The sequence below is a fragment of the Chlamydomonas reinhardtii genome, chromosome 10 (assembly GCF_000002595.2).
Source record: "Chlamydomonas reinhardtii strain CC-503 cw92 mt+ chromosome 10, whole genome shotgun sequence".
NCBI lineage: Eukaryota > Viridiplantae > Chlorophyta > Chlorophyceae > Chlamydomonadales > Chlamydomonadaceae > Chlamydomonas > Chlamydomonas reinhardtii.
The window spans coordinates 6,215,659-6,240,022 of record NC_057013.1 but is presented as its reverse complement, the minus strand read 5'-3'; the positions used below and the strand labels follow the sequence as shown (position 1 = coordinate 6,240,022).

General features: G+C 65.6%; 6 protein-coding genes across 6 annotated transcripts in view; 3 read left to right on the top strand and 3 right to left on the bottom strand.

Moving 5' to 3' along the window:
* Positions 1–92: 92 nt before the first annotated feature.
* CHLRE_10g464700v5 (uncharacterized protein) lies at positions 93–1,948 on the top strand. The gene has a single exon (XM_001698572.3). The coding sequence runs from the start codon at positions 477–479 to the stop codon at positions 1,707–1,709; it is 1,233 nt and encodes a 410-aa protein (XP_001698624.1). The 5' UTR covers positions 93–476; the 3' UTR covers positions 1,710–1,948.
* Positions 1,949–1,951: 3 nt separating this feature from the next.
* CHLRE_10g464650v5 (uncharacterized protein) lies at positions 1,952–4,642 on the bottom strand. Its single transcript, XM_001698389.2, has 6 exons — positions 4,155–4,642; positions 3,823–3,906; positions 3,549–3,626; positions 3,130–3,217; positions 2,824–2,921; positions 1,952–2,551 (listed from the first exon to the last, which is right to left on the bottom strand). The coding sequence occupies exons 1-6, from the start codon at positions 4,500–4,502 to the stop codon at positions 2,492–2,494; spliced, it is 756 nt and encodes a 251-aa protein (XP_001698441.1). The 5' UTR covers positions 4,503–4,642; the 3' UTR covers positions 1,952–2,491.
* A 110-nt stretch (positions 4,643–4,752) lies between these two features.
* On the top strand, positions 4,753–7,911 carry CHLRE_10g464600v5 (uncharacterized protein). Its single transcript, XM_001698571.2, has 6 exons — positions 4,753–4,890; positions 5,029–5,200; positions 5,419–5,519; positions 6,071–6,138; positions 6,580–6,748; positions 7,084–7,911. Exons 2-6 carry the CDS (start codon positions 5,029–5,031, stop codon positions 7,183–7,185), a joined length of 612 nt encoding a protein of 203 aa, XP_001698623.1. The 5' UTR covers positions 4,753–4,890; the 3' UTR covers positions 7,186–7,911.
* A 425-nt stretch (positions 7,912–8,336) lies between these two features.
* CHLRE_10g464550v5 (uncharacterized protein) lies at positions 8,337–15,502 on the bottom strand. The gene is made up of 8 exons (XM_043067225.1): positions 14,981–15,502; positions 14,644–14,793; positions 12,055–14,505; positions 11,547–11,903; positions 11,142–11,342; positions 10,796–10,886; positions 10,453–10,596; positions 8,337–10,218 (listed from the first exon to the last, which is right to left on the bottom strand). Exons 1-8 carry the CDS (start codon positions 15,086–15,088, stop codon positions 9,290–9,292), a joined length of 4,431 nt encoding a protein of 1,476 aa, XP_042920622.1. The 5' UTR covers positions 15,089–15,502; the 3' UTR covers positions 8,337–9,289.
* Positions 15,503–15,823: 321 nt separating this feature from the next.
* CHLRE_10g464500v5 (uncharacterized protein) lies at positions 15,824–19,182 on the bottom strand. The gene is made up of 6 exons (XM_001698387.2): positions 18,861–19,182; positions 18,572–18,658; positions 18,440–18,477; positions 18,095–18,305; positions 17,762–17,917; positions 15,824–17,526 (listed from the first exon to the last, which is right to left on the bottom strand). The coding sequence occupies exons 1-6, from the start codon at positions 18,977–18,979 to the stop codon at positions 17,271–17,273; spliced, it is 867 nt and encodes a 288-aa protein (XP_001698439.1). The 5' UTR covers positions 18,980–19,182; the 3' UTR covers positions 15,824–17,270.
* A 100-nt stretch (positions 19,183–19,282) lies between these two features.
* CHLRE_10g464450v5 (uncharacterized protein) overlaps positions 19,283–24,364 on the top strand; it is a 6,942-nt gene continuing 1,860 nt past the window's right edge. Inside the window, exons 1-9 of the mRNA XM_043067224.1 lie at positions 19,283–19,775; positions 20,078–20,243; positions 20,555–20,714; positions 21,114–21,217; positions 21,611–21,685; positions 21,936–22,670; positions 22,901–23,461; positions 23,714–23,815; positions 24,080–24,120. Coding sequence (XP_042920621.1) covers positions 19,366–19,775; positions 20,078–20,243; positions 20,555–20,714; positions 21,114–21,217; positions 21,611–21,685; positions 21,936–22,670; positions 22,901–23,461; positions 23,714–23,815; positions 24,080–24,120 — 2,354 coding nt within the window. The 5' untranslated portion in view covers positions 19,283–19,365. The remainder of the gene's footprint in view (positions 19,776–20,077; positions 20,244–20,554; positions 20,715–21,113; positions 21,218–21,610; positions 21,686–21,935; positions 22,671–22,900; positions 23,462–23,713; positions 23,816–24,079; positions 24,121–24,364) is intronic.

Here is a 24,364-nt window from a genome sequence, read left to right as displayed (position 1 = left end):
AATCGCGACTCCGCGCCAGCCTCAAGCTGATACACGGTGTGCCAGCAATATTTCAAAACCTCTACTGCGATTTCATGCGGTACTGTCTTCATGAATAGCAGCTAGCGCGCAGAACCAGCAGCTGTTGGCCCTAAAGCTGTCGTTTGTGTCGGCGTTTCCGGCCATGATTTAATATTGCATAAGCCAGCACTGAACGCATTACTTCACATAATATGGACGGCTCCCGACTCTTGGGTCGCAGGACGGAGCCTGCAACACGCCAGCAGGAGGTAGCTCAGACGAGCAGTCCCGCGAAAGCAGCACGGCGTTCACGAGGAGGAAAACGACAAAGGCGCTCTCGCCGAAGGCCAGATGGTGGCGCACTGGCCCCTGTGCTGGCATCTGTGGTGCACCTTCCGGTTCCATCAACAGCTGCTGCGGCTGTGTATCGCCTGACTCCTCGGCTTTCAGATGCATTTACAAAGCTACAGCGCAGCATGGAGGATGCGCTTGAGCTTGCTGACCGGCTCCTGCTGGTCGACTTCTCCGCGGACTACGACCCGCGGCTGGCGCAGCCTCCAGCAGCTGGTCAGAGCCGGCCCGGCTCCCGCTCCGCGACGCCTCCACGAGCGGCTGTGCAGGCTGCTCGAGACCTGTGCCAGCGGATTGGCGACGCGGCCATCAGTAGCAAGACCGCAGCCGCTGGCGCGAGCGGGCCAACGGCCAGCCGCCCCGCTTCCATCAAGCTGCCCACGCAACTGCCCGCACAGCAGCCGCAGCAACAGCAACCCAACGGGACGCGGACGCCGACGCGCATCGGTTCCATGACCGCACGTGACCGGTACGGAGGCCAGGCAGCTACAGCTGCGCTCTCACCCGTGCGCCCAGCCAGCCAGCAGCTGACCGCCGCGCCCACCGCCAGCCCTGGCTTCATGACGGCTCGGGGCCCACGCAGCAGCGGTGGAGGCGGCGGCGGCGGTGGCGGCGCGGCACAGCTCAACATGCGGACTTCGGTGGACGGCGCTCTGCAGTTGCGGCAGCCCTCGCCCGCGCGGCCGGTGCAGCAGCAGCAGCAGCAGCAGTTGACGCGGTCACAGGCGCGCAGCTCCTCCCACATCCCGTACGGCGCCGCGGCGGCCGCAGCCAACATGCTCGCGCAGGCCATTGGGGCTGCCAAGACCGCTGGAACGCCGCCGCGGGCACCCTCAGGCAGCGCCAAGCCCCCCGCTTCCGCCTCGGGCCCGTCCGTGCCCTCACTCCTGCTGTCCCGCCTGTCCAGCCAGCAGCCGGCGCAGGCCTCCACGAGCACCGGCGGCGTCACGGTCATCGGCGGCGCATTGGGCTCGCCCCTGTCTCCGTCGCGCTCCGCCGCGGCGCAGACTGGCAGCCCGCTGACGTCACGGCAGCGCGGCTCCAGCGGCAGCATCACCCTGGCGCCCCACGGCGGCGGCGCGCTGACGGTGCGCTCGCCCCGCACGCCCTCGCTGCAGGGGCTGCAGCAGGCGGTCGCGGGCGTGACGCTGCCGGCGGAGCAGCCGCCGCTGTCGGCGCGGCAGCGCTACCCGGCAGAGGCCGAGGCGGAGGCGGGCGGCGGGAAGGGCGGCAAGCTGGTGCTGCAGGTGCCGCAGCGGGAGGAGGGCGCCAAGGAGGTGGGAGGCAAAGTGCAGGCAGCCCCTGCCGGGCCGCGAGGAGTGGTGCCGTCATTGCGGCTGGGAGGCATTGCACGGTGATGAGAACGGGCACGTGCGCACCATGTGCGACAGCTTGGGAGCGGTTTCACCGTTTGCATAGTAGGCCTTAGCAGGTTGGCATTCTTTCTGGATGATGACTTGATGTTTGTTGCAAGCTGTACACGTACCGTTTGTGGCTTGGACGCGCAGTGCCGTGTGGATGCTGTTGGGGCTGCGTGCTGGCGGGGCGGTGTGATGCGCTTCGTTACGGGAGGGGGGAGGGTCAGTGGGCTCCGGACGCGTTACGACACAAGGGACAGCCATGTATATGAGTATATGCGTAATAAGTGCTGCTGTAGAAGAGACCAATGTAGTGACGCGCGCGGGATTCAGAGCTAGCGAGGCGCCCGCATGAGCCTGCCCGACTTCCGCACTCCCTATTGCAATTGCACGGTACGCAGAGGTACCGCATGAGCATTGTAGCAGCACCAGGGCTTCTCTCATGCTTTCAGTGGAGCCTATTTCGCGTTTACACACCCTGACACACCCACGCAGACTCGTATGTCAACAGCCCTGACGCAGCCGCGCGCTCCTGCACTGCCGTTGCGAATTGTTTGCCATTTGCTGGGATCTGGGACTTCATTAACCTGCCTTAACACTGTTCCATCGCACACCCAGACACGTATGTCAACAGCACTGAAGCAGCCCAGTCACCTCAGTTTCCGACGCCCCTAGTCATGTAACGTTCACGACTTCACGAGCACCTGCCGGCACACGCCAAGCCAGCCAAACCCGCAATATTTCAGGGAATTCAGGCGTACAAGGACACCCTTGCAACAACTTCACTCGTCCTGCTGCTGCTCCAGCGCCTTGCGCGCCTGGGCCTCCTGGGCACGTTGCCGCTGCATGTAAGTCGGGCCAGCCAGCACAGAATGTCAGGTACCCGACAAGCAACCCAGACCATGAAACACACACCCGACAGGCCGAAACACACACCCGACAGGCCGAAACAGTCCCATATAGTCCATCATTGGTGGCGGTAGAGCGCTGTGGGACTGCTCAACTGCCCCAATCCCTCATGCCGACCCCGCCCCTCCCCGCCCCGACCCTCGGGCGGACCCCGCCCCAGTGCCCCCGCACTGCATCCACACCACGCCGCCAGGCCGCCCCTCACCATGACCGCATTGTCGGCGTGCACCTCCTCCACCAGCTCCCGCACCACCCGGCCCCAGTTGTTGGGCACCGCGGCGGCCCACACCGTGGGCGGCATGCCTGCACGCACGGGACACGGCCGCGGCGGCCAGCCGGCCGCGCAGGACCTCAGCTGGCAACAAGCTAGACAAGGCGACAAACACACGGCATCCGTTACGCAGCCGCGCAAGCGCCTGCCCGGCCCTGGCGCCCTGCCACCTCTGACGGAAGGGCGCAAGCCCTGTGTCATGCTTACGCGCCAGCTGCCGCCCCGTCATCGCACACGCACCCTCATCCTTGTAGGCGGCGATGACCTCCATGATCTCCGCGCCGACCATGCCCGACAGGAACACCGTGCGCCGGGTGCCCAGCGGCGGCTGTGGGCAGGTGCAACAGGGGCAGGCAGCCGGCGCCACAAGGCGTCGATGACACGTGACGGGGCCGCACCCATATGGGCACGGGTTTACATGTTCAGGGCACGGCGGGCTGCGGACGGTTGTGCCCAGCCACACAGCGCGAGGGCAAGGAAGCCTGCTATGCACGTACGCATTAGTTCCGCAACGCACATCGATGCACCCCAGGTGGGTGAATGTTGGCAAGCCCGTGCCCACCCGCCGGCAACACCGCAAAACACTCACCCAGCTTCATCTCATGCACGTGTTCCCGTTGCCCTGCGCTGCCCTAACAAACATGCGCGCACGCGCGCACCTGCTCATACTGTGGGAAGTCGGCCTCCAGTGCGCTGCCCAGGGTTCCCGCCATCATGGCTGGGGAGGCGGGGACAATCTGCGGGGCCGAGGGAGGTAACAAGGAGGGCTGACGTGCTCACGAGCGTGGGTGTGAGGGCGTGCAGGAATGATTGGCGTGGCGGTGAGGGCGGCGCATGGTGCCGCCCGCATCCTACACATCGACAGCTGATCATCCCGATCCGTTGGGTTTCCGTCAACACACCGCCATCAACGCTGCCGACACATACACACACCTTGACCATGTCCGCCTCCATGTCGATCATGAACTTGCGGAACCGCTCCACCTCCTCCGCCATGAAGCCCACAAGCAGCACGGCCTGAAGATGTTTTGTGATGTATGGCATTGGTTTAGGTGGGTGGCTTGGAGCTCGAGAAGATACCGGAGTTGGCGCAGCAGGTGCACAGAGGTGGGTATGCATGAGGTGTGGTGTGGGGGGTGCCACTGTCAATGAGCACATGCGGAGGGTCGGGTTGCATAGCTTCCGGGTGGGCAGGCCCTCACACTTTAGCTCTAGCTGCCATGCTAGGGGGTTCACATCCACATCAACGCTCCGCCGCCTCGCACCAGCGGCCCGAAAACGCCTTGCCCCTCCGCCAGGCCGCCGCCCTCCGAGTCCAGCCGCTTCATCTCAGCCCCCTCGTCCTCCTCCTCGCCGTCCTCCTCCTCCGACAGCAACTGCTTCTCCGGCTCCTGATTCTTAGGACCGCCGCCTGGAAATAGGTTCTTTAGGCCATCAAAGATGCGCGCTTGCACCGCCCGGCTGGGGGCTGGGCGGGCACCGAGCCACAGGTGGCTTGCCGGGGCGTGTGGTCGAGGCGCGACTGGGCTGCATGCTGCCAACTGTTGCCGCCGGCACGCGCTACGCAAGGACGCGATATTGCCGACACAACCTCGAGGAGCTAGCGTGTGCATCGTCGTGGCGCGCAAAGGAAGCGGGATTCCAAATTTCTGACGTGTGCAAGTAGGAGAATGCGAATGTGGCAAGGCCTGGAGTCACGTAAGGCAGAACTCAGGTACAATGCAGTGAAGCCAAGCTTGCAAGTATACAAATGCAGAGGAGATGTCATGGTCGAGCGCTGGACACAGCGGCACGGTCGCCCATTTGCATGCACGGTCGTTTCGCATGCACGAGTCGCTCGCTCAATTGCGCCCTGGTGATAATCGATAGTCATAGTACGTGTGCCATAAGCATAACCACAAGGCCCTGTGAGTTCACTCGGAGTTTGCGCGGTCTCCCAGCTGCAGCTGCCCTCCAAAATCTTGGTGTAGCAGTCCCCGAGTTCTCGATCAAGCACCAAAGGTACCTGTGAGCAGAATTGTGCATCCCGGAATAGCGTCCCCTGATACCTGCGTTTAAAGGCCGCCGACAGCATTGCTCCACTATCTGTCGCTGCCCCCCCTCGCCTTTCCCCCGCTTCTCCTGATAACCTCGGAAAAGATGCTGCGCGCTCGCTGCACCACGGTTGCTTCTGCGCGGTCGACGCAAGACCAAACACGCGCGGTCGCGTCTGCCGCTCGCCCGACTCGCCGCGGTCTCCTGCTCGGGCTCGGCGCGTCTCTGGCGGGCCTCGCCTCCGGCGCCAACAGCGCGCAGGCTGCCCAGCTCTCAGGTACAGTAGCACAAGGGCCTTAGAGGGTAACTAACCAGGCGCATGTTGGAGAAGCGCGGGGAGTCTACGTCAGCGGCATGGGGTCGTGTCACTTGACCCAAGCTCCCATTCTCCCGCACCCGGTTCCGCTCATCTGCTCACCTCTTCCCTGTGCTGTCCCGCTCCCTGTGCATCTGCTGACCTGCGCTGCTTACCCGCCCCTCCATACACACATACAGATCTGGTGAAGCCGCTGGTTGTGTCCATGGATGCCAACGGCGACGGTGTGCTGTCGGTGGACGAGGTGCGCGGTGCCATCCAGCGCAGCAGCGGCCAGGCGGTGAGTGGCTGGGTGGCGGGGTGGCTGGGTGGGGAAAGCAAGAGGGGAAAGGGTTGACGCTGTGCATGTGACTGGGTGGCTGTGTGTTTGCTAGGGAGGCTGGCGCCAGGTGGTGAGTGAGATTGAGGGGCTGTGTATGCTGGGGGGAGGCAGGCAGGCGGCGTGGCAAGAGACGGGATGGGGACAAGGGGCAAGGAAGGGAGACGGTGTGGGCGCGCATGATGCATGCCCGACAAGCAAGCCCAGGTGCTTGATGCGGGCTGCGGTTGTAGTGGTCAGTGGTAATTAGGTAATAGCTTATGGAGGGCGTGGTGGGAGGCCGAGGAGGTGCATGAGGTACCTGTTGGCGAGGTCACTAGGGCAGGGCTGTACCTGCCGGGGACGCGTGTGTACCCGGCGTCAGTCCTCGGGGGAGCCGAGCTACCACGACAGCACATGCCCACAGGGCCAACACAGGGCCACGCCTGCCCTGCCCTGCCCTGCCCTGCCCGCCGCCTGGGTGCGTGTCGGGGATTGCTGACCTGTATGTCGGCTTGGCCGCGCCCGCGCAGGCCCCCCGCCTGACTGTGGTTCAGGACGTAATGGCGCCCGTGGACTTCAACAACGATGGGGAAGTCAGGTGCGTGCGTTAGGAAACGAACCAGAAGGTGTGCGTGTGTGTATCTCTTACGAATACAGTAGCTGGGAAGCAGAGGGGCGTCACAATCGTCTGTCCGGTGGAAGAGCAGGAGGGGAGCCTGCATACCGGCTGCCTGGTTCACGCACCGTGTCGCGTAGGCCAGGCAGTTCCAGGCCGGTACCCCCATGCAGCCATGTGTGGCCGACACCCTACTCCTGTCCCTCCCTTGCACCTCTCCTTCGGCCCTCCTCCCGCCCTCTGCACCTTCCCCCCTCCCCTCGCCCCTCGCCCAATCCTCCTCATCATCATCATCTCCCGGTCCTCCTCGCCCCTCCTTGTCATCACCATCCTTTCCCTGTCCCCCGCCTCCTCGTCCTCACCCTCTCCCCCTCCCCCTCGTCGTCCTCACCCTCTCCTCCTGCTCCTCCGCCCCCTCCCCAGTGTGGACGAGTTCTCCCGCGGCATGGCTCTGGAGCTGGGCGTGGACGAGCGCTGGATGCGCGTCATGGAGCGCGACGGCGGCGCCGGCGTGAGCCGCGCCGAGCTGGCGGCGGGCCTGGGCGACCTGGGCCGCAACGCCGACGAGGTGCTGCGCGTGGCGTTCGACATGGTGGGTTGCAGCGGGCGGCGGCTTGGGGGGGGCCCAGAGGGTTGGGTGAGGTTGGAGGGTTGGGTGAGGTGGAGGGTTGGGTGAGGTTGGAGGAGGTCGCAGGAGGGCTGTAGAGGTGGAAGGGAGTGGGGCGCATTGGGCTCGGGCTGGGTGAACGGTCAGATGAGGGCTTGTACCGGGAGCGGTGTGTGAGGCGGTGGCAAAGGCGCTCCAAGGGGAAGGATGGAAGGCAGCCGCTTGCGGCGGCACTCGTCATGAACTCTAGTGAGGCTGGCACCTACCTACCTACCTGCCTCACCCACCTCATCCGCCTACCTGCCTCACCCGCCTGACAGGCCGATCAGAACCGCGACGGGCGCCTGAACGCGGCTGAGGCGCAGCGGGCCATGAACATGATTGCCACCGGCCTGCTGGGTGACTACGGCGAGGGCCTGTGAGCAGTGAAGCGGCGATGTGTTGAGGTGGATGACGCGGGTGGTAGGATTGGGGACGGGATTATTATTAGCGCGGACCCTTAGGCGCGGGTTTGCGGGAAGAACGTAGGCTCGAAATGGTCGACAAGCACTGAGGAGCGTGTGTACGGTAACAGCCGCACATCTGACTTGGCGGCTGACAAGCGCTGAACTGGCTGTTGCACACAACAAGATGGAGGCTATGGTAGCAACATAGAAGTTGATGGAGAAGCAGCGTAGGCGCAGAACCTGGCGCCCGCACGCAAGCCCCTTCCAACTGCGGCGCCTGGACGAGGGGATGGGTGGCCCGAGGGCCCCGCTGACGGGATCCAAGACCAGAAGAAGGTGAAAAGGCTGCGGACATATGTAAGGGTGTGTGATGGGACAGGGTTCAAGGCAGGTTGGCGAGGTCCCGTAGGGTGCAGCCGATGCCCAGACCCGTAAGCAGACAGCAAACAGTTTGCAGTGGCAGGGCAGAAGTGCATGGCTGGTCGAACGCCGGCGTTACTGTACCGACAAGTTGCTGGCTGGCTGGAAGTTTGCTGATGCGCATTCCTCACGCTCCGGGCGCCCGGCCAGGCGATAGCACCACACAGACAGACCAGAAGAAGGTGAAAAGGCTGCGGACATATGTAAGGGGCTAGTAATAACGGGGTCTGTTCAGGTAATAACGTTTGGTGATTTCGGTTGACACTGTAACACGTAAATGATGTCAATCTCAGTCACAAACTGCTATGTGCACGAATGCATGAATCCTCCACGAACGCAAGCAGCAAACCCGCTGGCACGGGCGCACGGCGTTTCCGTGCCAGACTTGGACAGGCACGATTTGCCCGTCCCTCACAGACCCCACGTGCCCGCAGGCCATCCGAAGTCCGAACTCAGCGGCGGCTGCGCCAGGGCTTGCGTGGCGGGCAACCGCACACGGCCCGCTCCGGCAGGGGCACCAGCTGCTTGGCGTACGTTACTAGAGGCATGATGTGGTGAGGTGGTGGTCCACAACGCAGGAAACCTACATGCTGGGCAGTGGGGCCGACTTGCTCTTTAGCCTTTGGGAGGCATCGCAACTCGCACGAGGCTAGCGTGCTGAAGGAGCGGACGGCGCTGTCGGCGCATGGGTAGCGGGGCACGAGCCAGCAAAGAATACATTACAGGGCACAACGTGGAAGCACACCTGAGAATGGATCACAGGAGCTGTGACGATAATGTGTGCCTATGGTGAGCCCGCGTGCGCATGTTCCGCCGCTTTCCAAATGGTAAGCAAAAGCATAACCCGTATTCCTCTCGCAGGCCCCTCGCCTCCATGTCGTCCACCTGATACCGTTTCCCAAGATACGCAATGGCATCCACACATAGCCACTTGTATATTAAACAACGAGTTGAAGCAAAGAAAGTCCCGCGTGAGCAGTGACGATTGCGGAGTCAAGATGTGCAGACTTGAACCTAGGGGAAGGGCAGGCATGTCGGCAGCTTGCAGCTGCGGACGCGTAAAAGTAGAAGGAATCAAGGAATGCATCAGTTTAGACGAGCACACGGCGAATTGTGTGCTGGGTAGATGCCTAAACGAGCCAAAAACCGGCGGCTCGACTCGGGGTCTGAAAGGTCTTCTCACGTGCAACGCGCCTATAACCCAAACCACATACAATGCCGCGCAACTCTGTGCCGTCTGCACTGCACCCAACATTTGGGCATGGCCAATCCCTAAGCCTGACTGGGTTCCCTCACGGGGTTCCCTCCTGCGCAACCCTTTCATGCGACCCCGTTGCAACACCAGTGCCAAACCTGCACATCAACGCAAATGGCGCCACTTGACTACCGCATACCCTAAGCAAGGAATCCATCCGAGCACACACCGCATACGTGAGACTAGAAAGAAACAGAAACGGCCCCGTGGGCAACTGGGTACAGCACAAGTATACCTGCGGACAAAATGTGGCCCGCGGCCCTATCAACGTTACTATCGGTACTGCACGTACTGGCGTTTCGGCAACTACCGTACTGCGTTAGTCAACTAGTTCTCTTCTCTTATATCTTTTTCGTATGATGGGATCTTTTGGATCACGGATGTGTTCACAACAGCAGCTACAGCCTAAAAGCCGCCGCAGCAGCGCTCTGCGTCGCCCCACTCCGACTCCGTGGAGGCGCCCTCCTGCGGCTCCACGAGGCCGCCGCCAACGCCGCCGCCGCCGCCCGCATGCCGGCAGCCGTCCTTGTGCCGCACTGGGCGATGCAGCTGGTGGTCAAGGTGGTGGTGGTCGAGGTGGTGGGGGTTGTTGTTAATGTTGTTGCAGTGCTGGCTGTGGCTGGGGTCGCACGGCTGCGCGCTGCCGACCGGCGACGGCAGCGACGGCGGGTGCTGCTGCTCCGCAGGCAGCCCCGGCTGCAGCTGCAGCGGGGGCGGCGTAGTCGCCCCAGCGCCAGCCGGCGCCGGCGCCGGCACCCGCTGCACCGGCTGCGCCGCACGGCCCTGCAGCGGCAGGCCCTGCGCGTGCTGCTCGATGAAGGCGTCCAGCTCCGCCACCAGCTCGGCGCTGCTGGGCCGGCAGGTGTGGCGGTAGGCCAGGCAGCGCAGCACCAGCGCGCGCAGCGCGGGCGGGCAGCGGCGCGGGTCGTCGGGCACTGGCAGCACGGCGCCGCTCTGCACCTGGCAGATGGCGTACAGCGGGTGGCAGCCCTCCCACGGCTCCTTCCCGGTGATCAGTTCGAACAGCAGCACACCGAAGGAGTAGATGTCGCACTTCTCCGTGATGCCGCTGCAGTTGCCGTTTCCGCCGCCGCCGCCGCCGTTGTTGTTGTTGTTGTTGCCGGCAAGGCTGCTGACGCAGCCACCGAGCTCGCCGTCGCACCAGCCCGGCTGCTGCTGCTGCTGGTCGCCTTGCTGTGGGCCGGATAGGCTGGCGCTGCCGGAGCGGCTGGCGGCGCCGTTGGCGATGCACTCGGGCGCCAGGTACTTGAGCGTGCCGGCGTTGCGCTCGCGTGTGGACAGGTACTGGCTGCGCTTGTGACGGGCCAGGCCGACTGCGGGTGGCGGGGTGCGGGTTGCGGGGGAGAAAGGGGTTGAGGGGAGGGGAGTTGCAAAGATGGTTGGACAAGCGGTACAAGATGTGGGTAGGTGCAATCGATGGCGGAGGGACCGGAGGGAGGGCTTGATAGCCGCATGCACGGCTGTGGGCCGCCAGCGGCGCAGGCAACGCGGCGACCTAGCAGGTGTGCGCAAGCAAGCACTCAAGCACGCCGCCGCCGCGCACTCACAGTCCGCGATCTTGACCACCAACCGGCTGCCGCCAGCGCCTGCCGGCCCAGCCGCGCCGGCGGCTCCGGCGCCCTCCTTGGCTCCGGCGGCGCCCTCCTTGGCTCCCACGGCGCTGTGGCGCAGCAGCACGTTGGCGGGCTTGACTGCAGGGGGCGGGGGCGGGGGTGGCTAGTTAGAAGACGCCGAGGGGAAGGCGGCGCCAATGATGGCCAGAGAGGCAGACCTGGAGCACCCTGGGGTGAGCTCACACAGCAAACAGGCCCCGTATGCGGTCGTAGGGGACGCATGCGGGCGGGCGAAACAAGGAACGGCGCGACCTGAACACGGGGGCACGGCACTCACGGTCGCGGTGCACGATGGCTGGGTGCAGTGCCGCGAGGCCCGCGGCGATGGAGCGCGCGATGAGCAGGACTTCATCCATGGGCACGCAGTTCTGTGAGGCGAGGCGTCCAGAGGACAGGAGCAGGAGCACAGCGGCATGCGTCATGCGGCATGCACGCCCAGAGTTTGACGCCCAATAATACACGCGCGCGTTGTTGCTCAAGGTGCAACATCCCATTCGCGCCCGAGCCCCTCATGACCCTGCCGCTTGCATGAACACGAACCCATGGTCGCTGGGCTCGGGCACGCCGCACCTCCCCCCGCCGCCCGTCCCCTCCACAATCCGCGCCTGGGCCTCCTGCCGTACCTGGCGGCGCCGATGAATGTAGTCGTACAGGTCGCAGTCCATGAGTTCCGTCACTAGCGCCACGTCGCCAAAGGGTGTGGCGGCGGCGCCGTGCACAGAGATGATGTTGGGCGCGGAGCGCAGCCGCGGCGCCGCCAGCAGGCAGATCTCGGTGCGCAGCGCGCGCAGGTCGCGAGCGTCAAGAGCGCCGCCGTGGAGCACCTGACGGTTGGCAGTTGATGGGTGGCGGTTGGACACGGTTGGATATGGTTGGCGGTTAAACACAGGTGACTGGTTGGGATTGGGTGGATGTGGGTGGGAAAGGAGTGCGAGTGTGTGACGATGTGAGGCAGGGGCAGATGAGGTGCAATGTACGCGGGAAGCAAGTACGAACGGGTGCCGCTGCACTCGGCGGTACCAGCCTACCTTGACCGCCACGGGCCGGTTGCGCCACATGGCCTTGTACACGGCCCCGAACGCGCCGCGGCCCAGGCAGGCGCCCCAGCCGCTGATGTCCTTGTGCAGGTCCAGGGTGGGCACGTCCGGGCCGAAATCCAGCACCGGCGCAGCCGCACCAGCCCCACCCTCTCCTGCTCCTCCCCCGCCTGCGACGGCTCCGCCGCCCCCGGCCAGTCCTGCCAGCGCTCCCAGCTGCTGCGCCAGCAGGTGTTGCTGCTGCTGCAGCGCGGCGTCCAGCTCGCCGGCCAGGCCTAGGCCCCAGCCGGGCGGGCCCAGCGGCCCCGCGGCGGGCGAGGGGCCGAGCCACGCGGGCGGACCCACAGCCTGCGCGGCGGCACACAAGGACACATCCGGGTGCGTGACAAATGCGGCATCAGAGACTGAGCGTACACATGAGAAGGAATGGGTGCAGCGCGATGCGAGTGCCACTGACCATGGGCAGTACAGGGGAAGGCCCGAGCCAGTAGCCACGTACCCGCAGGTGGACGGACGCCTCAGGCATGGGCAGCGGCGCGGGCGCGGCGGCGCCCACACCAGCAGCCATGTTGAAGCGGTGCGCGATGGCGGCCGCACGAGGTGACATGAAGGCACCGCCGCCGCTGCCGCGGCGCACGCGTCGGCCAGCAGGCGAGGCTGGAGCCTCCTCCTCCTCGGCCTGAGGCTGCTGCTGCGGCTGCGGCGCAGCCGGCAGCGGGCACAGCAGCCGGCCCAGCACCGGCGGCGGCGGCGCCTCCGGCGCGCGGCCCTGCATCGCCAGCAACAGGAAGGGGCTGGCGGCGCCACCGCCCTGCACCGCCGGCAGCGCCCTGCCAAGTATGCCACCGCCACCGCCACCGCAGCCGGGCAGCGGCGGCAGGTCTGGCAGGTCAGGCACGTGGCGGCGTAGCGCCGGTTGACAAGGCGCCTCGCCGGCGGCGGCGGCGGCAGGGACCACCGGGCAGGCGGCGGCTGCCCCGCCCGCAGACACCTTGGCACGGGCGCTCTCCGCATCCGACTCCGCAGCGGCGGGGTGGCCAGCCAAGCCCGCGGCGACGCCGCTGTCCTCGGGGGCCGGCGCCACCGGGCCGCCCGCCTCCCACATGCCCGCCAGCCGCGTCACGCGGTTGAGCCGCCGCAGCGCCGCCACGCTCGCCGCCTCGTGCAGCCCGCCGCCCAGGCCGCCGCCGCCCTCCGAGCCCAGTGACAGCTCCGGCAGCTGCTCCGCGAAGCCCGCCTCCTCCCCCTCCTCGTCCTCCAGGCCGGCGCCCTCCTCCACCGCATCCATGCTCAGCGTGCGGCGAAGGCTGCTCACGCTGCTGCGTCGCCGTAAGCGCAGCTCGGCCGTCGCCGCCGCCGCCACTGCAGTAGCCTCCTCGCCCGGGGCGGACGTGGTCGCAAGCAGGGCCTTGGCTGCGGGCGCGGCAGGCACGGCGGCCGGCGACGCCAGCGCGGCGGCGGCGGCGGCGCGGCCTGGGCCGCTCATGTCGTTGTCACCGTCCTCCTCCTCATCGCTGTCAGCCTCGGAGCTGCTGTCGCCGGCGGTGGTGAGCGCCGAGCTGGTTGCCATGGACACCAACTGGGCGGTGGCGTCGGGCAGCGTCGTCGCCGTGCCCGCCGCCGCATCCAGAGCCGCCGCGGCCGCCGCCGCCGCCGCCACGGGTGCGCCGCCGCCCTCCATGAGCACCGCCATCAGCTCCTCGTCCGTCAGCTGCTGGCCGCCCGTCTTGCGCCGCCGCGCCGCCGGCTCGTCGCTCTCGCGCAGCGGCGCGAGCATGAGCGGCGGCGGTGGCGCAGCGGGCGCAGCCAGCGGCCGCAGGATCTGCAGTGGCTGCAGCCCGCCAGCCCGCTGCTGCGGCTGCAGCTGCAGCCCTTGCCCCGGGTCCAGCTGCTGCTGCACGTGCTGCTGGCGCTGGCGGTGCTGCTCCTTCATCCGGGCCAGGTGCTGCGCCGCCAGCCGCCGCGACACGTGCCGCGCCGCGTGCAGCCGCGCCACGCGGGCGTGCTGCGCCGCCTGCAGCGCCGCGCCGTGCGCCGCAGACTGGGTCGCCGCCGCGGCAGCCCCAGCACCAGCTCCCGCCGACACCAACCCCGCCGCCCCCACTGCGCCCGGTGCCACCGCGGCCGCGGCCGCCGCCGCCGCCAGCTGCTCGCCATCCTCGACCGGCACGTAGCCATTGCCGGCGGCGCTGATGCGGCCCGGCGGGCTGGCGGACGAGGGAGACGACACGCAGCTTGCGTAGTTGCTGCTGCCGCTGGCCGAGATCCGGCCGCTGGCAGATGTGCGGCCGCCCACCGAGCTCCTGCCGTGATCAAACGGGTCCTCGGGCCCTCCGGGCCCATGCCGGGCCCTGCGGCTGCCCTTGCGCTCCACCCTCGACCGGGTGGGCTCCCGCTCCTCCTGCGCCACGCCCTGCGCGCCTGTACCCGCCGGCGCCGACTGCCGCGCCAGGGCCTGCCACGCGCTCATCACTGCCTCCAAGCCCTGGCCTTCCTCCTCTGCCGCCTCCTCCTCCGGCTCCTCCGCAATGCCGGTCAGCACCATGGCCACACCAAACCGCGCCTGCTCCTCCTCGCCCTCGCTGTCCTCCTCCTCCTGCTGCTGCTGCTGTTGCGCCTGCTGCTGCCGCAGCTCCTGCCGCATCTGCTCCCGCAGCGCCAGCAGCTCGGCGTCCAGCCCCTCGCGCGACACCTCCGCCATGTCCACGTCCAGGCCCAGGGAGCAGATCACGCGCCGCACGCGGTCCAGCACCTCTCCATGAGGGCCCCCGGGCTCCTGCCGCTGCGGCGGTTGCGCTTGCGGCTGCGGCGCGCTCAGCGACAGGTCCGGCGGGGCTGCCACACCAGGCGAGGCGGCCATCGCCGCCGTTTGAGCTGTCACCCCGGCGATCGACCCAGATGGGCTGGCCTCACCGGACGGGTCGCCACTGCTCTGCACCAGCTCCGACAACTGCAGGAGGGAAGGAAGGGTGCGGGGGAGGCTCAGTCCGCGCGCCTTCGACAATCATGTCGCCTCGGAGGCCGGTTCACACACAGTACAAGGCATGTGCTGAGTGCATGGGTGCAAAGAATCTCGCTCAGCGCTCACCGCGGCCTCCAGGTGGCAACGCGTGTCCTCCGCCTCCGCGCGGTACTGTGCCACATTTCCCAGCAGCGCCTGCAGCTCGTCCAGCGCGGCCTTGCAGCGTGGCTCGTTGCCCAGGTGTACCGGCAGCCGCAGCACCGAGCTCTCCAGGTCCTGTGGAGGGGCGGCGTGGGGGCGGGGGGATGCAGCGGCTTTTGAGAGGGTAAAGCTGGCAGCAGCGGGGAGGGTCTGGCAAATTGCAACGGGCTGTGGAGTGTGGGGCGCGTTGCGCCGAGCAAAGCCCGAGCACCCACTGTGCTGCCGGCTGCCTAAGTGCACAAAGTACATCTTCAAAACTCACCGCGAGCAGGTCACCGAGCTCGGAGAGCAGCGCGTAGCCGTTCTGGAAAACTGCTGCGGTGTCTCCGAAGTTGGAAGCTGCCTCCGCTAACTGGACGAAGGACACCATGCGCGCGCAGATATCCCCAATGACTGTACCCTCATAGCTGCTCAGTGCCTGGCGCTCGGGCGTGCGCTCGAGCTCAAGCGCAAACAGCTGAAGCCTGCACGCCACGCAGCTAAGGGACGCAGCTGAGGGAGAGCGCTGTGGTAGGGCATCAGCCCAGTGTAAAATAACTTTGGCTGCTGAGCGCGTTGCGGACACGAGCGAAACGGCCTCCATCTTGGACAGCCGGGCGATTGCCGCCCGCTGGAACGGCTGCCGCCGCTGCTTTGCTCAACAACTTAGTCGCATGTTTGAGCCTTCGCCGCAGCTGCCGAAGGGGCAGGCGACTGCAAGGGCAAGCGCTACTGGGCGCCCCTTATCGAAGTGAATCTGTTCGAGAAGGAGAAGGTAGAGCTAAAACAATATGTGTGGCGATGTATGAGCCTATTGCATACATCTAGCTTCGTTTGGGAGGAAGGCCGCGGGCAGGGTTGGGGATCCGGATGCGGCGCCCTTCCCCATGCCTTCCCCACCGTTCCCGGTCCGAGCCCCAGCCTCCGCTCGACATGAATGCCCGAGCCGCTGCCCGGCTGCCGTGCTTTCCCGATCTGCGTTACTTGCATGCCCTCCGATCAAGCTGCTGATCCTGCGCCTGCACAACCTTGTCTTGTGACTGCACACTCCGTCCGTGACCTGGTCAAGCCCAGTATTCTCAATTCCATAACGTATCCCCCCTTCCCCCCAACATAGGCGAGGATGTAAAGGCAGTCTTTACAGTGAGTACGCTGTATTGCTCAAGGGGAAGGTAGCCCCCTGGTATTGCTGGGTCGCCACCCGCCTCATAGCATGCACCGTGTGTGCCGTGTGGTATGCAGTGAAATGTGTACAACCCTCTTGGCCGCCACCACGCAATATAATGTGAAGCACAGCCGCTTGTCGCGGCGGGCATACCAAATTACTATAACACGCCGCTATCCCGCGCTCCCTCTCCTGCGCTGCCTGGTTCAGCGCATTATTCGGTCCACTATTGGGTTGGACCGTGTATCATCTCCACCGCAATGCCGTGCAGGCACCTGCAATCGTGGCGCTAATCCCTCTCCCATGCCATCCACTACCAAATGATAACCAAAACCACCTCGTTCTTCGCTCAGACTGCACCGCCCTACCGCTAGGCTGCGCCTACTTAATGCTACCGTACACTGGTTGCGTTGTACACGCGCGTGGCGCGCTGCGGTTGCGCACACGCGCTCTCTACCCTGCTATAAACTTCAGCTCTTGCAATGCCCCTCCACTTTCACCAATCTCGGCTGTCGCTCTATGAAGTAACACAAACTAACAAATAACTTAACGTGTCTATGCTTGAAGATCGCCGTGCCTTGAGAGAATAGCTCTATACCTTTCATGCGTGCGGGTCGCCAGGCACTGGATGCATGTGCCCGCCATGAACAGCGGGATGTGCCTGTGCTGGGCGCAACTGCCTTCCATCCCTGATAGCCACTCGGTCCGCTACGGCCTTCTGCCTTCAACAGTAATATATGCAACATAGTCTACCCTTAGTAGGCCCACAGCATTTCCGCACACATCATACTTGGCGCTGTTTGGAAAATAACCCCTCGACACGGCATGGACTGCTGCAGCCACACCAGACAGCCATAATAGATAACCGGTGATTACCATCTACCGCGTGGCAAAGCCAAATAGAGGAAACAGCGGTAGCAACCTTGCCACTATTGCTACATACACCATTAGCGCATTGCCCTGACAACCGCTCGTGGATACAGCTGCGACCGTCGGCGCTCAGTGCGCAACGGTGCAGGATCAAGGCCCTCAGCCGCAGGCTTTCATCAAGCTAAGTAATGCAAAGAATGATAGCATTGGCGTCGTGACGCCAATGAGTTGGATTGAAGAAAAAAGATTGGAATAACCAGCCCCGCACGAAGCTGTTTCCCTCAATCGACGACCACCTGTATCTTCCTGCCGGGAGACCGGCATCGTGCTTTCCCACAACTCGTCATGTGGCGATGATGCGCATTCCGCAAAGGTTTCAGGCTGATGCATGGCTGGGCTCTCCAAAAAAAGCGCACTGCTGGCCTGTGCTGATGCTATCGCCACCGTCATAATTCTTGGATGCCGGCGCGAGGGCGCGACTGTATCACCCAACCCCCGCGCTACTGTCTGGCCCGCAGATGCAGCAGCAGCGGGCGCCTTAGCAGAAGAGGGCGTTGCTGCCCGCCGGCTTGCCGGCCGCGGCCTTGAGCAGCGCCGCGCCGTAGGCCGGCTGCCCGCCGGCTGCCCGTGCGACCGCCGCCGCGTCCCTTCCCGCCGCCTGCAGCTCCTCCTTGGCCACCCGCTCCATGGCACCCAGCAGGTCGCTGGTCTGGTGCGCGCCGTTCAGCGAGTACTTGGTGCGCGAGTTGGGGCCGGCGCACACGATGTAGTGCGGGATGGCGTTGATCTTGAGCCTGTGCCAACATGAGGTGGTGACGATGTGGGTCAGGCGATGTGGGTTAAGGTACTCTTGAAACGGCACATCAGCGGAGACACACAGCTGGCTGCTGCGGCCATAAACACTATCATAACTAGACTTGTTAGACCTGCACTGACTCGATGTTAGTCAAGTTGCTGTAGGCCCTCCAGGTTCGTAGCGACTGCCCCGGCCCCATTTCCAGTCGACTCTGCGCCACCTCACACACTCACCGCTGCTTCGCCGCAGCATCGCGCTCCATCACCGCGGCGCGGACCTGGCTGTCGGAGCGGGTGAGCTCGCGGCGCAGCTCGTGCCGCTGCATGCCCAGCGCCTCGCCGATGTCCAGCAGCTCGCCTAGCAGCGAAATATTGGCGCCCTCCTCATACCTGCACCACATGGTGAATGCACGAGTTATGGTGCGATGGTGGGAGAGCTCAAGGGAGGGGAAGGGGCGTGTGGAGGGGGTAGGCGGCCTGGAAGCCGAACCGTTCGAAACCTTACCATAACTAATGCGAACCCGCACGCCACAGCCAACTTCACGCCCCAACCAGCCAGGCACTCACGTCCGAGTGAACAGCAGGTCCACGGCCTGATCCGCCAGTCCTTGGTCGGTCGCGATGGCAACCAGTTCGGCGGCCAGCAGCGTGTTGGGCACCGTGCGCCAGTCCGCGAAGGCCGCGCCCTCCGGCAGGCCGCTGCGCGACAGCCGGGCGCGCCACTCCGCCGAGCTCTGCAGCCCCCAGCGCCGAGCCGCGTAGCTCTCCACCTCCTCGCCTAAAGGATGGAGAAGTGGCACACAGCGTGCGAGGCCAGCGGGCGCGTCAGGCCGAAATTCCAGGTTATGCCGGACATTTGTCAAGCACAAAAAAGCCAACCGTACACCACAGCGATGCTCGGTTCGTTCCCACCTGCAGCTGACACGTCGCTGTCCACCAGCAGCGGGTTCCTGCGGTCCAGGGGCCGGAGCAGCCAAGTCAGCTCGAAACGGCCTTTGGAGTGAGTGGCTCCGAACGGCGCACAATAGCGAGGCGTCCACTCACCAGGCCAGCTGCAGGGGTGCCGCTTGGCCGTATCGCCTTTTGTACTGTCGAACAGCCCGCTGGAGCCGCTTCGCGCCGATGTGGCACCTGGAATGGATTTTGTAGCGCGGTTTCCGGTTGGGCGACTCGCATAGGGCTTGAGCATGTAACATGAAGACAGCCCATGCATATGCCGCCCGCCTCGCCCTGACCAGCTGCAACGTGACCTGGCTGAGGAATTGTTTGCGCGCAACAATCGCCTGATGTCGCCTCACAACCCCGCCCGCCCCCTTCACCACTCCAAACTCACCATGGACATGCAGGGTCGCTGAATACGTGCACCGTCACCGGGGGCACCCGGCGCGGGCTGGCGACGTGGGCGGTGGGGGTCGCGGCTCCACGCTGGAGCGCCTCCGCCAGTGTCATCATGGTTATGTGAGTGCCAGGCTTAGCAGAAAGGGAATGGTTGAAGAGGAGGCCGCGAGCCGGCTCGCCTCTACGTTCTTTTTACAAACAGTAAACGATATATTGTCCAGAATCTCCCTCGCTCTTAGATACCCTCTGTATACAAGAAACTATATTAACAAGCGCAAGGTCGCGTGTCAGCTGGGGGCGCCCTTGATGTAATTGACTAGTCAGGTGGACACAGATGGGACTAGAAGGTTTCTTTTTCCTAATGGCGAGGTTGGTCGCGCTGAAACTTTATTTTATAGCATCTACGAACCACAATGTCTGGTGCAACACGGTAGGAGAGTTGCGGTTTCTTTGGCGGGAGCGTACGCTTCGGTTCTGTGCCCTTTTTGGAGCCGAACGTAATGGACCGGCGAGGCCAAATCGACTTTGCTGCAATGCAGCAGCAGCAGCAGGGCGCAGCGGCAAGGGACCAGGGCCCGTTTCGCCAGGGTTTGGCCACCTCTGGCACGGCCTCGCTCAGCTCTCCCCCAAATACCCACGAGCCCACCGCTGCGTGCGAACCCCCTCCAAGTGGCCAATCCAAGGAACATGAGTACGGCTCACGCTTCGCCTCAGGCTTCCTGCGCTACCTGGAAAGTGGTGATCTTGCGGACGTGGTTGTGGTTGTGGAATCGGAGGGACCGGAGCAGCCGCAGCACACGGGGGCCGGAGCTACCACCTCGGGCTCCTCCCCCTCAGTCCAGGCATGGGAGCACCAGGCCGCATGCACCGGAGAGTACCGACTGCACGGACTGCTGCTGGCCCACCACAGGTGGGGGGTGCTGGCATTGCTGCCCAACAGTCATGAAGCGCCTGGGGACCTGCGACTGCTGCTGCTCGCCATCTGGGTCGGGTAGAGCTAAGGCACAGCACTTCAATGCACTGCGCGGCGCTGCACGACAATGCATGCAAGGGCAACAGCCAGCCGCCAGCCTAATCGCGCCGGTGTCCCAGTGCCACACACGGGCCCGGCCTATTCACCCAATTTGCTCACCCGCTGACAACTAGATGCGCCCCTTCCCGCGCCCCTCTACACATAAGCAACCGCCCGCCCCCCTTTCCCCCTGTCCTCAGCGCCTTCTTCGCGGCCGCTCTGGGCCAGGACCATTTCGCCGACTCGGCCGCGCGCCGCATCCGGCTGTCCCTGGACGCTGCAGTTGCGCCGCACTGGCCGGCGCTGGTGCGCTACTTCTACACCGACACAGTGGCTCTGAGCGACACGTGCGCGCTGCCGCTGCTGGTGAGGGCCGACACACAGCGCGTAGCCGCAGGTGCTGCTGCTAGTGAGGATGTTGGATCGTGGGCCTGTGCTGTGCTGTCGGCTGGGCTTCGGGTACAGCAGAGCCACCTCAGGCCCCCCTTGAGCTCCCAAAAGGAATGGCCGCAGACGCCTAGCCTTTCCTTGTCCTCTTCTACAGCTTCCTTGGCCTTGACTTCTTCGCAAGCTCTGCAGCAACCGCCCCCCCCCCTCCGTTACACTGCGTTGCCCCGCCCTGATCCCGCCGCTGTGGTGTCCTTACCTGGCGCATGCACCACCGCCGCCTCCTCCAGGCCCTGGCCCGTCAGCTGCTGGTGCCGGCTCTGGACGCCGCCTGCGCCGACTACGTGCGGCGGCGGCTGTGCGGCGGCAACTGCCTGGAGCACCTGCGCGCAGCGGTGCGGTTCGCGCTGCACGACCTGCACGCAGAGTGTGTGGCGCTGGCGGCGCAGGGTGAGAGTGCGCGCCGGTGTGCATGCGGGTGTGCACAGGATGCCGCCGCACCTGGTAGCATGGGCAGCCGAGTGGGGGGGGGGGGGACGGATTGTGTGCGCATGGCCTGCTTTTCCCAAAGGGCAGCCGCGTCAGCTCCCCAGCATCCGCGCCTCCTTTGCGCCTCCTCCGCGCTGTGTGGGCTGGCTTCGGTTTGGTTCTGCGTCGCGGTTACCATGGGCTTCGGCTAGACTTCTCCAACCTCCCTTTCTCCCTCTCCGTTGGGCACGGGCATATACCCGCCCCCCCCCGCTGCCTGGCTACGACTTCACTCCTTCTTAATAAAGTATGAATGTAACTGTCTAAGAAGTCATGTCTGGGGCACCACCCCCCACACCCCCGCCACCCCACCCCTCGCAGCCTTCCCCCTGCTGTACGCCTCTCCGGACCTGTGCGGCCTGCCGCCCGCCAGCCTGCTGGAGCTGCTCACGGCGCCGGGGCTGCAGGTGCACTGCGAGCTGCAGGTGCGGAGGGGGGGAGGGGGGGGGAACTTCTGAACCATTCCCGTAAGGAACCAGTCGCGCTGCAAGGAGAAACTGCAACCGCTTTGCGGGCTTTTGCGGGAAGGAGGGGGGGCGGGAGGGGAGGGGAGGGGATCCAATCCTAAGGAAAACAAGACCCAGCATCAGTTCAGGGGGGAGGGAGGGAGAAGGAGGCCGGGGAGTTCGAGGGCACGGGCACAGGTCAAGAACACACACCTCCTGTTTCACGTCCCCCATCCATCACGTCCCCCTTCCATCACGTCTCCCACCCATGCAGACTTGCCTCGGGCACAAAACGGCGTCATGTATCCTCCCGGGACCTATTCCGTTGGGCTCGGGCATGTGACCCCTCTCCCCTGCCCTCCTGCCCCACAGGTGGTGGAGGCGGTGGTCCGCTACCTGGCCAGCACGCACGTGGAGCCGGAGGCCGCCCGGGCGCTGTGCGCGCAGGTGTGTGCGCCTGGGCGGCGCGGTGCGGCGCGTCTGTGCAGCGCCTGCCTGTGACTGCCTGGCTCCTTTGGGCGCGCGAGGTGGTGGACATGTTTGCGGAGTTTCCTGTGCGTGCCCATCTGGGTCAGCGCTGTCGGAAGAATTTTTTTCCTAGCAACAACTCATCATGCAATCCTAGTTCGAACACGTGCACACAGCTCATTTACGTAAACCGGGCCGTTGCGTGCTGCCTGATAAAACACTTGCGCAGATCCGCTTTCCCTATCTGGACAATGCCACCATTACCCGGTTGGCTGTAGCAGCCGACCCCGGCATAGGCGCAGTAGCAGCAGCTGCAGCCTCGGGGGCGGCCCCTGCTCCTGCAACCTCACCTCCAGCCTCGGCGGCGGCAGAGGCAGCAGCTGCCGGTGATGCACAGGGCACAGGTGCAGCTGCTGCCTCGCCCTCCACCTCTGCCGCCGGCGCAGGTGCAGGTGCAGGCAGCAGCAGCAGCAGCAGCAGTAGCAGCCCGGTCCGCGCTCCAGCCACTGCTAGCGGCGGCGTGGCCGGCGGAGCTGACCAGGCACCTGAGGAGGCGCTGCCCAGCCCGCCCGCCGGTGCAGCTGGCACCCGACGGCCCGGCGGGAGTGCGGGATCCCCGGCCGCACTGCAAGACGGCAGCAGCGGCGGCGCTGGTCCCAGGGACGGCGTCAACGGTGATGCTGACGACCCAGACGAGGGGCTCTTGTCGCCCAGTGCCGAAACCTCGGCCGCCTCCTCGCCAGCCGTCAGCGGCGGCGGGGCAGGGCCGGCCGGGCAGGCCGCGGCGGAGGGGCACGCAGCGGCAGCTGCTGACGGTTTCGCCAGTGCCGCCGCCGCTGGCATCGCCGCACACACTGCGGGAGTGCCGGTGACGGTGTCGGTGCCGGTGGCGGCGCTGGTGCCGCGGGATCTGGCACTGGAGGGGGCGCTGGCGCGGCTGGCGGCCATGGAGTTCGCGGGCAAGGTGGGTCGCGGGCAGGAAGGAGGAGAGGGCTGGGGGGAAGGAAGGAAGAGGGCGGCGGGGCAGCTCTTGAGGGTACGGTATGTATTGGGAGGTCGGAGGAGAAGTAGGGTTTTGAGAGGAAGGTTTGAATGCGTGGCGGTAGTGCTAGGCGGTTTGCCAGTCCCTTCATACGCCCGCCGCTTCATGTCGGCACACCCGCCGCCTCTCCTGCCGTGTGTGCGTTTGTGCAGATACCAGGCGGCTTCCAACCGCACCCGCACCACCCCCTGGATGGCAACGCGTCCCCGGGGGCCCTCGCGCTCACAGCGACCAGCGCTTCACACCCGCTACCCCTCAGCAACGCCTCACCGGCAGCAGCAGCGGCGGCGGCAGCAGCAGCAGCCAGCCCCGGCCGCCGGCCCCTGGCCTTCTTCCGGTCTGTGGGCGGCGGCGCCGGGTCCGGGCCACAGGCGCACGCCCTCGCGCTCGGCCCCAACGTGTCAGGCGGCGGCGCCGCGGGCAGCCCGGCCGCCCCCAGCTCCCACCCACACCCACACCAGGCCCCCCCGCACACGCAGCACCAGCACCAGCACCAGCAGTCCGGCGCGGTTCCGTTCGCTGGCGCCGCCGGCGCCGTAGCGGGGGCGGGAGGGGGCTGCGACCCGGCGGCGGCGTACGCGGCGTGCTGCCTGCCGCCGCCGCGGCCCAGCTACTGCTGCGCGCTGGCGCACGGGCTGCCCGGCGGCACGGCCTGGGTGGACGTGGCGCTGGAGGCGCTGTGGGAGCACCTGGTGCCGTTCATGGCGGTGCAGGTAGGCTGACGTCTTGGTAGGGGAGGCGCGTGATGGTTGTAGAGTTAGGGGGTTCAGCGTTCTGGTAGCTGGCAGAGCTTGAGGTGGGAGGGGGGGAGGGGGCTGAGTGGCGACGTGGCGGCCAGCGGGGTTAGGGACGGGGGCCAAGGGGGTTTCGCTTGCACGGCTTTGCAACTATTACCGATTCTTGTGGTATTTGGGGCGGGCAACGCCTGTCGCGGCCCTCTTTTCCCTCCTCCCGCATGCCTCCAGGTATCGGGCTGCGGCGAGGGCTCGCCGGCGCATGTGCTCAGTGCGGACCCGGACTGCTTCTTTGAGACCAACGACAGCGCGGAGAGCCTGCCGTGGATAGAGGTAGGTAGAGGGGGTTGGGTGGGATTGGCGATGTCGGCAACGGCATTCAGTGCTTGCGCTGGGCAGGGAAGGGAGGGGAAGGCACGAGAGGGACCGGAGCCTCATGCACCTGGATGTGCGTCAATTTGGAATTTCGAGCAAGTTACTGTTCGTAAATCGGTTGAAGGGTTTCGTGGGTCAGGCGCATTATGCACGCACTGTGTCGGCACTCGCCCCGTGCTTAACCCGCACCCGCACCCGCACTCACTCCATCTCCCCGCGAAGGTGGTCCTGCCCCGCAACGTCCATGTGCTGCAGCTGAACCGGTGAGGAACGCGAAGAGGGAGCGAGGGAGGGAGGGAGGGAGGGAGGGAGGGAGGGAGGGAGGGAGGGAGGGAGGGAGGGAGGGAGGGAGGGAGGGAGGAGGAGGGAGGGAGGGAGGGAGGGAGGGAGGGAGGGAGGGAGGGAGGGAGGGAGGGAGGGAGGGAGGGAGGGAGGGAGGGAGGGAGGGAGGGAGGGAGGGAGGGAGGGAGGGAGGGAGGGAGGGAGGGAGGGAGGGAGGGAGGGAGG

Coding starts and splice junctions, on each gene's coding strand:
- CHLRE_10g464700v5 (XM_001698572.3), top strand. CDS start 477: ATGGAGGATGCGCTTGAGCTTGCTGACCGGCTCCTGCTGGTCGACTTC.
- CHLRE_10g464650v5 (XM_001698389.2), bottom strand. CDS start 4,502: ATGCACACGCTAGCTCCTCGAGGTTGTGTCGGCAATATCGCGTCCTTG. Junction 3,218..3,548: donor ACTTCCCACAGTATGAGCAG/GTGCGCGCGTGC, acceptor ACCTGCCCACAG/CCGCCGCTGGGCACCCGGCG. Junction 2,552..2,823: donor ACGCCGACAATGCGGTCATG/GTGAGGGGCGGC, acceptor ACTTACATGCAG/CGGCAACGTGCCCAGGAGGC.
- CHLRE_10g464600v5 (XM_001698571.2), top strand. CDS start 5,029: ATGCTGCGCGCTCGCTGCACCACGGTTGCTTCTGCGCGGTCGACGCAA. Junction 5,201..5,418: donor GCAGGCTGCCCAGCTCTCAG/GTACAGTAGCAC, acceptor ACACACATACAG/ATCTGGTGAAGCCGCTGGTT. Junction 6,139..6,579: donor AACAACGATGGGGAAGTCAG/GTGCGTGCGTTA, acceptor CCCCCTCCCCAG/TGTGGACGAGTTCTCCCGCG.
- CHLRE_10g464550v5 (XM_043067225.1), bottom strand. CDS start 15,088: ATGGTGTCCTTCGTCCAGTTAGCGGAGGCAGCTTCCAACTTCGGAGAC. Junction 11,904..12,054: donor AGGCGTCCGTCCACCTGCGG/GTACGTGGCTAC, acceptor GCCGCCGCGCAG/GCTGTGGGTCCGCCCGCGTG. Junction 10,219..10,452: donor GGTGGTCAAGATCGCGGACT/GTGAGTGCGCGG, acceptor CGCCACCCGCAG/TCGGCCTGGCCCGTCACAAG.
- CHLRE_10g464500v5 (XM_001698387.2), bottom strand. CDS start 18,979: ATGATGACACTGGCGGAGGCGCTCCAGCGTGGAGCCGCGACCCCCACC. Junction 18,659..18,860: donor AGCGACCCTGCATGTCCATG/GTGAGTTTGGAG, acceptor AATCCATTCCAG/GTGCCACATCGGCGCGAAGC. Junction 17,918..18,094: donor GACCTGCTGTTCACTCGGAC/GTGAGTGCCTGG, acceptor CATGTGGTGCAG/GTATGAGGAGGGCGCCAATA.